The following is a 9,992-nucleotide window of genomic DNA, read 5'->3' as shown; positions in this document are numbered from 1 at the left end:
CTACACATATGCTGATATTCCATCATTAACAGACATTTCCAGATGTCATTTACATGAACAATGAATAGACAGAAGTTTTGATTCATTTGATAAATGATCCAGTGACATGAAAATATATGGGCATTCTGTTACATTTTTGTCATTTGTTAATATTTTATGTATGGGTTGGTAGTAGCCTTGTGGGTAATACACTCATCTATGAACCAGAAGACCACAAAGTCACAGGTGTTATAATAAAGTAATAAAGTGAAGTGATTGTCACATGTGATACACAGCAGCACAGCACACGGTGCACACAGTGAAATTTGTCCTCTGCATTTTAACCCATCACCCTGAGTGAGCAGTGGGCAGCCATGACAGGCGCCCGGGGAGCAGTGTGGGGGGACAGTGCTTTGCTCAGTGGCACCTCAGTGGCACCTTGGCGGATCGGGATTCGAACCGGCAACCTTCTGATTACGGGGCCGCTTCCTTAACCGCTAGGCCACCACTGCCCCATATGTCCTTAGGGCCGTAGAGTGGTTTGTGTGCTCTGTGTATGGGGTGTGTCTTTCCCTTTCAGGCTGTTTGTTGGGTGGAGTTTGGGATTGATGGTTCTGCCTACCTATCCCCGCATCATCTGTCTACCAATCATCCCATCAGACAGGAGCATTTAAGGACAACTTCAGCCACCAGACAGGGCCCTTGTTGTGGAGCCAGAGGAGGATAGAGAGGAGAGTTTGGCAGTGTTGGAGAAAAGATAGATAATATTGTGTTAGTGTGGTCAGTGTTGTGTTAGTTGTGTGTGTGTGTAAACTGTACATAGTCTCTCCTTTTGTGTGTGTGTGTTGTCCCTCCTGTTAGTTGTTGTTGTTGATATGTACAGCACTCTGGGTTTTGGTTTGTTGTTCACTTCTTACTGTAAATAAATGCACAATATTTTACTTGGTATGTGTGTATTCACACCTCACACATCCCTCTCCTTTGTTGTCACATTCCCCAACCCCTAGACGGGGAAGTGACACAGGTTCAAATTGTACTTACTACGATTGTGTCCCTGAGCAAGACACCTAACCCTGAGTGTCTCCAGGGGGAATGTTATTGTAACTACGGATTGTAATGCATCTGGATAAGGGAGTCTGATATACACTGTAAATGCAGGCAATGTTATATATTTATTTTAACCATTTACATTGTGATGGCTGCTGCCACACAGGGTAATAGTGCACCAACACCTTCTGCACTTTATTTATTATTTACAGTTTATTAAAAATAACTCCATACAACCCACAATAGTTTACTTTAATATCATTTTATTTTGCTTAAACCTTGTTAAAATGTTAATCAGCTTCTCTTTGTTTGTTTGAGTTACCTGGGCTGTTTGGGGGCGGTCCTTCTAGTGACACTTCCTGTGTGGGCAAAGCTGAGACCAAGGGCTGAGGAATCCTATATTCTGAAGGGGACCATGTTGGCTGTACCATCATGTAGGGATTCTAAGGGAGGATTTGGGGTATTGTTATCAGTTTATAATGTATTCTCTTTGTCTTTTTGTGTGGGAGTTTAGTTTAGTTATGTTTAAGTGATGTCTAAGTGTTTGATTTAGGTTTGTTTAGTTGACATCTTTTATGGCCCTTTTTCATTTGTTTGGGCCCTTTCTAATGTTTGGGTACTAAAACCCTGCTTTCCAACAAAAAATCTTGTGCTCATTGCCTGACTGTTTGGTCCCATACATGTACAAAACACAGATAAGGAGGCCAGAGGAAAAAGTTTGGACATCTGTTTGGACATACTTAGTAACACCCTGTTGTTTTTTCAGAAGCCAGCAGGGACATGAAGGACACAATCGCTCGACTTATATACATGTGAAAGTGAAGTGATTGTGAAACAGCAGCACAGCACATGGTGCACACAACGAAATGTGTCCTCTGCTTTTGACCCTTCAACCAGGTGCCAGGGGAGCAGTGTGTGCTTTGCTCAGAGGCAGCTCAGTGGCACCTTGGCGGCTCAGGATTCGTCCAGCTACCACTGCAAAGCAGATTTATTACAAACAAGGAAGCAAAGTACGCATGGTAACACCAGACAGGACACATGACAAACACAATGACTCGGCGAATGCATGATACACACAAGGCAGATTTATACAGATAATAGCTGGTGCAAACACTCAGGAATTCAAAGCACCCCATACTGTCAGTCAGTGACAGATTGTGAATGGTTTTCCGGTCAGGGGAGTGTAAGGGTCAAGTAGTCCAAATGCCCCACCATCTCCAAAATGAATGCAACTGAATGGAAAAAATGTTGTGACATTGTAGAAGCTATTCGAAAAAATGCCACAGCGAATGCGTGTCATAATCAAGGCAAAGGGTGGTCAAACGAATGTGTGTGTGACTTTTTGGACAAGAGATGCTGCGTCTCCCCACCAGGCGGTGGCGCTGTGAACGCCGTCAGCCTTAACTCTGCCTGCTTACTCGGTTCAACGCGGTCTTTCGGCTCAGTATTGCCATTTTAAAATGTAAGTAAAAACTTATTTGTGCATTTTAATGGTCTAATCTGTGCGTCCAGCTCAAATGATGCTCACATTACCATAAATATCAAGCGCAAGCTGTACTTTTTTGTGCCCTTGATGAGTTCGTTTGTTGCGCCGTTCTGTTCATCTTCACCGTGGTCCTTGGTCGCTGTAACGCAGATCATGCCGTTTTTCCAGGAGTTTGTTAAATAAGCCGAAATCTGAGATGACCCCGGAGGAGCTCCAGAAGCGGGAGGAGGAGGAATTTAACACGGGGCCGTTGTCCGTCCTCACCCAGTCGGTGAAAAACAACACACAGGTCCTGGTTAACTGCAGGAACAATAAGAAGCTCCTGGGCAGAGTCAAGGCCTTCGACAGGTACCTGGATCTGCTTTTCACTTCACGTTCTTCCTGAACGCAGCTGCTGGTGTAGTAACCATATTGAATATCCAGTTAGGTAAACTGGTATATGTTTTCCTTTATCAGCCCTGTGTTGTCTGATTTGTCATCGTAGGCACTGCAACATGGTTCTGGAGAATGTGAAAGAAATGTGGACAGAGGTACCAAAGAGTGGAAAGGGTAAAAAGAAATCCAAGCCTGTCAACAAGGACCGTTACATCTCCAAAATGTTCCTGCGTGGAGACTCAGTCATCGTGGTTCTCAGGAACCCTCTCATCACTGGAAAATAAGGCAGTATTTACAGGAAAGGTTTTTTTAAGTTTGTTGCTTGTGTGAAACTCCATGTCCTGGGCTGTGGACCAGGAATAGAATAGTTCAAATATTTTTCTTTTCAAGCAGTTTTGCTAGTACCAGTCATTTTAAAAATCCATCTTTATGCGTTGAATTTCATGCACGTAAAAGATGATTAATCCTTAATTCTAACAAGACAGAAACTTAATGATTTTGTATTGTTCACATATTTGTTTTTGAATTTAATAATAAATAACCATGTCTTTATTATAACAAATTTGCTTTATTTGTCAAGGGTAAACAACACTGTGGGAGTGTTACTGCAAAACATTTAAATGGAACCTTACTATAATGTCAATGTAATGAAAAAAAGACCTGAAGGAAGTGTAATGCGGGAATTAAGATTTAAGCATCAAGTGCAGCAGTATCCCTGTACTCCCGGTTTCAGTAAGATGGTGACTCTCCTCATCTGCACAGGGACGCATTTATGAAATAAGTTCTCTTGTTTTAAAATTATTATCCTACATTGCCAATGCTGACATTCAATTAAGTATTAAAAGAAAATGCCAATGAACTAATCTGAAGCCTACCAAAAGAGAACACATACCCTTCTGACACTGTAAATCTAGTTTTGCAAATGTCACTGGAAGTGGAGGGAACCAGCTCTATGTCCTTAAAGGGATGGTATCCATTTGTAGTGAACTCTGGGGCTGACTGAAAATGAGCAAAAGCATTTTTTTCCAGAAGCACAAGACTAGCACCTATTTCAGAAAAACAAAGAACTAACACGGTGAAATACAACTATATCTACTGCACTAAATGCACAATTCAAAGTTTTGTAGAATTAGGCCTACAGTACAATACTAAGATGAAAAACCAAAAGAGTGGTAGTAGCTGGTCGGGCTCCACTGCAAAGTTTTCCCACTGCATTATTCAAAGATTAATGAATGTCTTCTTACCTCCCTGTCTGTTAAACTACTGTAATACAAATACAGGAAAGAGGTGTTGCATGTAATAAAAATCCTGTGAGCTAATTGGTGTTGCGTGACATAACGGAATATTACAGGTCTGAGCACCTGTCAGCAAGGAGAAAACAATTTGCGACGTACTTTAAAGAGGATTATCGCTCTTTTGTGTGGGTTCGAGATCCGTTTGTGTGCACAGCAAACGAGATATCAATTGATATGCAGGAACAGCTTATTGAACTGAAGAGTGACAGACTGAAGGAACTCTTTTGCTCCTACCCTCTTTCGTCATTCTGGGCAGCATTGGTGCCGGAATATCCTGAACTCTGTGACGTCACCTTTAAGATTCTCCTTCCTTTCACATCGACAATGACTGCACTCAAAACTAAATACCACAATCGTGCACAAATCAGGATGATTTGAGGCCATGTTTATTAAACATTGAGCCAAGAATAATAATAATAATGTACTGCCAATTATAACAATAGTTTAGTAATGATGATAGGCCTACCTACCACTGCTGATGATAATAATAATAATCACATTTACATTTACAGCATTTATCAGACGCCCTTATCCAGAGCGACTTACAGTCAGTATTTTACAGGGACAGTCTCCCTGGAGCAACTTAAGTGTCTTGCTCAGGGACACAATGGTAGTAAGTGGGATTTGAACCCGGGTCTTCTGGTTCACAGGAGAGTGTCTTACCCACTAGGCTACAACCTAAAAATAATAGCCTAGGGCAATCTATCTATCTATCTATCTATCTATGGAAGGTGGTGTTTGGGACGTAATGGGGGGTTGGCACTGGGGCCCCAACTGCAATGAACCAGCTTTGGGGGGAGCCAGCTTGAAAAAGGTTGAGAACTCCTGCTGTAAGGCATTTTTATAGCGATGCTACAATATAGACAGTAGATGGCGCAATTGTACAGACTGAAATCTTTCTTTCTGTAAAATCCGTCTGAAAGTGAAAGTTGTGATACATCGTGGATGTCTGTGCCCAGTGGTGGCATGGCCGCCTTGACTGGTTTTGGACTGGCAAGATTCAAGAGAGGTTTATTGTCAGTACAACAGTATACACAGTATACAGTGTATTGAAATACTGTTTCACACAGACAGCCATAGTGCAATTGTAAAAGAAAGAAAAATATATTTGTATAAACACACTAAACTATACTAACTAAAACTTAAATACTGTACTGATCTCTATAAAAGAAAAGTAAAACTTGCTGTACCATGAACAGGACAGAGGTTGTCTGTCACGTGCACACCCAGGAACTTCAAAATGCTGATGATCTCAAAAGCAGATCCATCGATGAGCAGTGGGGTGGGGACAGTCGGTTTCTTCCTGAAGTTGACAACCATGTCTTTAGTCTTAATGACATTGAGAGTCAGGTTGTTACTCTGGCACCAATCTGGCACTCTCTGTAAGCAGACTCATCTGTGTTGGTGATGAGCCGCACTACTGTTGTGTCATCTGCAAACTTAGCACCTATCCCTGTAAGGAACCTGTGCTCAGTCTGTGGACCTTGGGGTGTTATATCCTATAGACACAGACTGGGGCCTGTCTGTTAGGAAGTCCAAGATCCAGCTGCAGAGTGAAGAGCTTATTCCCAACAGGTCCAACTTCCTTATCAGTTTCTGAGGGATGACAGTATTGAATGCTGAGCTGAAGTCAATAAACAGCATTTTGGCATGGCTTTTTTGTCTAGGTGGGAGAGGGTTGTGTGAAGGGCAGATGAGATTGCATCATCAGTGGAGTGGTTTGGCCGGTAGGCGAACTGAAGTGGGTCCAGATCCTGTGGAAGTTGTGTCTTCATGTGTCTCAGAACCAGCCTCTCAAAGCACTTTGTAACCATGGGTGTGAGTGCTATTGGCCAGTAATCATTGAGGCAGGGCTAAGCTGACTTCTTTGGCACTGGGATGATATTGGTGGTTTTAAGGCAGGTAGGTACCATGGCTGAACTCAGCGATGTGCTGGTCAGCACATTCCTGTAGCACCCAACCAGGTATGTTGTCTGGTCCTGCTGCTTTCCACGGGTCGTCTTCCTCAGTGACTCCCTGATCTCTGCCTCAAACCATGCAAAGAAGTCGTTCAGATCATCTCACAGGAAGGGGCCTGCTACAGGCCTAATGTGTTGGCTTGTAGCCCGTGATGGTCTGGATCCCCTGCCACATGCGCCATGTGTCCTTTGAAGATGTGAAGTGGCTGTTGATTTTCTCTGCATAAGCTTGCTTTGCCTCCTTAACAGCCCATAACAGGTTGGCTCTGGCTGTAGAATAAGCATCTTTGTCTTTGGACTGGAAGGCAGAGTCCATGATTTTCACCAGGTTGAGCAGCTTAGCAGAGAACCAGGGTTTGTGGTTTGGTAGGGTGATGAAGTTGTAGGGAACATACACAGGTTGGATGCCACCATTATATGTGTAGCTTGGTTCAGCATTAAGATGCACTATTATCTCAAGCCAGATCATCCTGTTTCACACTCTGTGGTTTCAGAACCAGAGGCAAGGCTCCCCAGGAGCCTGTCATGGCTGCCCACTGCTCACCAAGGTTAAAAGCAGAGGACATATTTTGTTGTGTTACCGTGTGCTGTGCTGCAGTGTATCACAATGACAATCACTTTCATATTCACTCTCTCCCCTCCTCTGGTTAGAATGTGCTTACAAGCAGAACTCACTTATGGATGGAACCTTGTCATATATGTTTCTGTCTGTCTGTTCAATAAAACCCACAAAAGACATTGCTGGAGGGTGTACAGAGTTTCCTGTGTTAAAATATAAGGTCACTACACCTAACGATCGTGCTAGCTCTGTATTAAGATCTTTTGTTAGTAATCGTGAATAATTCTGGGGACACCATCTTTATTCGCACATTACTAAGATCAGTATATTATTAAAATTAACCATGAGACTCTCGAGGGGTACAAGGTGTCAAACACGTGGAATTATGAATAAATTACTGAAATCACGTGCTTGTGAATTAATTCATAACAGCAAATTTGGGCTTAATTTACCCTACACGGTCTTGGAGACGGTGACATCCTCTACACACTTGCTGATGTAGCTTGTGTACTCCTTGTGTACTCTAATCTCCTTGTGTAGGGTGGTAGTAACCTAGTGGGTAACACACTCACCTATGAACCAAATCCCGCTTACTACAATTGTGTCCCTGAGCAAGACACCTAACCCTAAGTTGCTCCAGGGGGACTGTCCCTGTAACTACTGATTGTAAGTCGCTCTGGATAAGGGCGTCTGATAAATGCCGTAAATGTAAATGTAAATGTACTCTAGGTTGGTCTGATTGTCCATGGTGGGTCCAGGTGTTCCAGTGTAGCCTTGTATGCACGCTGTTAATCTCCCTCGATCTGGGGCTCCATGCAAGATCTCACCCTGTGAGGTCAAAATGATTACAAGAACAGTGATCAAAAATCCCAGAACCACACGGGGGGACCTAGTGAATGACCCGCAGAGAGCTGGGACCAAAGTAACAAAGGCTATCATCAGTAACACACTACGCCGCCAGGGACTCAAATCCTGTAGTGCCAGATGTGTTCCCCTGCTTACATTTAAATTTTACATTTACAGCATTTATCAGATGCCCTTATCCAGAGCGACTTACAATCAGTAGTTACAGGGACAGTCTCCCTGGAGCAACTTAGGGTTAAGTGTCTTGCTCAGGGACACAATGGTAGTAAGTGGGATTTGAACCCGGGTCTCCTGGTTCATAGGCGAGTGTGTTACCCACTAGGCTACTACCACCCAGTACATGTCCGGGTCTGTCTGAAGTTTGCTAGAGAGCATCTGAATGATCCAGAAGAGGATTGGGAGAATGTCATATGGTCCGATGAAACCAAAATAGAACTTTTTGGTAAAAACTCTACTTGTCGTGTTTGGAGGATAAAGAATGCTGAGTTGCATCCAAAGAACACCATACCTACTGTGAAGTATGGGGGTGGTAACATCATGCTTTGGGGGTGTTTTTCTGCAAAGGGACCCAGACGACTGATCCGTGTAAAGGAAAGAATGAATGGGGCCATGTATTGTGAGATTTTGAGTGAAAACTTCCTTCCATCAGCAAGGGTATTGAAGATGAAAACATGACAATGATCCCAAACACACCACCCGGGCGACGAAGGAGTGGTTTCGTAAGAAGCATTTCAAGGTTCTGGAGTGGCCTAGCCAGTCTCCAGATCTCACCCCATAGAAAATCTTTGTCCGTGTTACCCAGGGACAGCCCCAAAACATCACTGCTCTAGAGGAAATCTGCATGGAAGAATATGCCAAAATACCAGCAACAGTGTGTGAAAACCTTGTGAAGACTTACAGAAAACGTCTGACCTCCGTCATTTCCAACAAAGGGTAACAAAGTATTGAGATGAACTTTTGTTATTGACCAAATACTAATTTTCTACCATAATTTGCAAATAAATTCTTTTAAAATCAGAGGATGTGATTTTCTCATTTTGTCTCTCATAGTCAAGTAAACCTATGATGAAAATTACAGGCCTCTCTCATCTTTTTAAGTGGGAGAACTTGCACAATTGGTGGCTGACTAAATACTTTTTTGCCCCACTGTACATAGTTATGTATTTACTATTCTAATGGTAAAGGTCATTTGGTGAGGTCATTTCCTCACATGGATTATCCTACCACTGCTATGCCGACGACACACATCTTCTCTTTTCCTCCCTCTGATATACATGCTGCTTCCAAAATCTCTGCGTGTCTAACCGACATCTCATCTTGGATGGCAGCCCATCACCTCAGGTCAGAACAGCTCAGCCACTGAGTATTTTCAAACAACAGCTCAAGACCTTCCTCTTTAAAGAACATTTAGATTAACTTGTAACTTTCTTATTCTCAAACTTGTGTACAGAATCTACAACAGAGTGAATAAAAAGGTTGTATTCATAGTTGGGGTCCTAATGAACCAGAACTGATCACTTCAACAACAACAACAACATTTATTTCTTATATAGCCCAAAATCACATACAGTATGTCTCAATGGGCTTTGCCTGCAGTTGACACCCCCCACACTTTACCCTTCTGCACACAAGGAAAAACTCCACACAAAAAAAACTCTAGGAGAGAGAAAAAAGAAAGGAAGCAACATTGGGAAGGAGTGATACAGAGAGGGACCCCTTTCCAGGGTAGAGTGAGCCTGCAAATGGTGTCGGTGCAGGGTTGGGGATGATATAATAATAATTCCTACAGTTGTAGGGTTGGAGGAGTCCAGGATGTAGTCAGTGTCATGGTCTAGATTATGTGTCAACAATGATGTTACTGGTCCCTTTGAAGATCCCTGAAGCTGTAGTTGTAACGGTGGTGGTGGCTGTGGTGACCCTCTGGTTTGATTCATGGTATGTCCTTGTTTAGCAGGGACATCGATGATAACTTGAAAGCACGTTGTAAATCACTCTGGAAAAGGGCGTCTGCCAAATGCCTTAAATGTAAATGTAAAAAATGCTTGACGCTGTAAAATAATGGTTGACCTTGTTGCTGTGTTTCTTCTTGTTCAGCAGAATCCTGAGAAGTAGCGTCACAGGGAACGGGGGAAGTCGGCGGAAAACCTGTGGCGGGCGGTAGAAGAACCGCTGCACCCTGTTTCCTTGGATAGGCGCAGTCCCTCTATTGTCAGGCAGGGGTAGGGAGAAACTGGACTGGGAAGGGACCCTGCTGACATCCGGGTTCCATCTGACACAGCAGTGGGGTCGGATGGTTCCAGTAACTATGGCTCTGTGTCAGAGCTCCTAAGGCTCTGCAGCTCAGGCTCGATGTCATCTCTGAAATGTACACTTTTAATATCTATTTTATGTATTGTGTCGCTTGAGTGAAACCTACACTGACCCTGACA

The 9,992-nt window shown here is 43.2% G+C and overlaps 1 protein-coding gene across 1 annotated transcript; it reads left to right on the top strand.

Moving 5' to 3' along the window:
• The first annotated feature begins 2,399 nt into the window (after positions 1 to 2,399).
• LOC114792708 (small nuclear ribonucleoprotein Sm D2) lies at positions 2,400 to 3,445 on the top strand. Its single transcript, XM_028984066.1, has 3 exons — positions 2,400 to 2,488; positions 2,681 to 2,860; positions 2,997 to 3,445. Coding segments are annotated over exons 1-3 (357 nt in total). The 5' UTR covers positions 2,400 to 2,486; the 3' UTR covers positions 3,172 to 3,445.
• Positions 3,446 to 9,992: the final 6,547 nt, after the last annotated feature.

This window comes from Denticeps clupeoides, chromosome 6 (assembly GCF_900700375.1).
Source record: "Denticeps clupeoides chromosome 6, fDenClu1.1, whole genome shotgun sequence".
NCBI lineage: Eukaryota > Metazoa > Chordata > Actinopteri > Clupeiformes > Denticipitidae > Denticeps > Denticeps clupeoides.
Note: the sequence above shows the minus strand (reverse complement) of the source record. Positions and strands in the feature narration are given on the sequence as shown.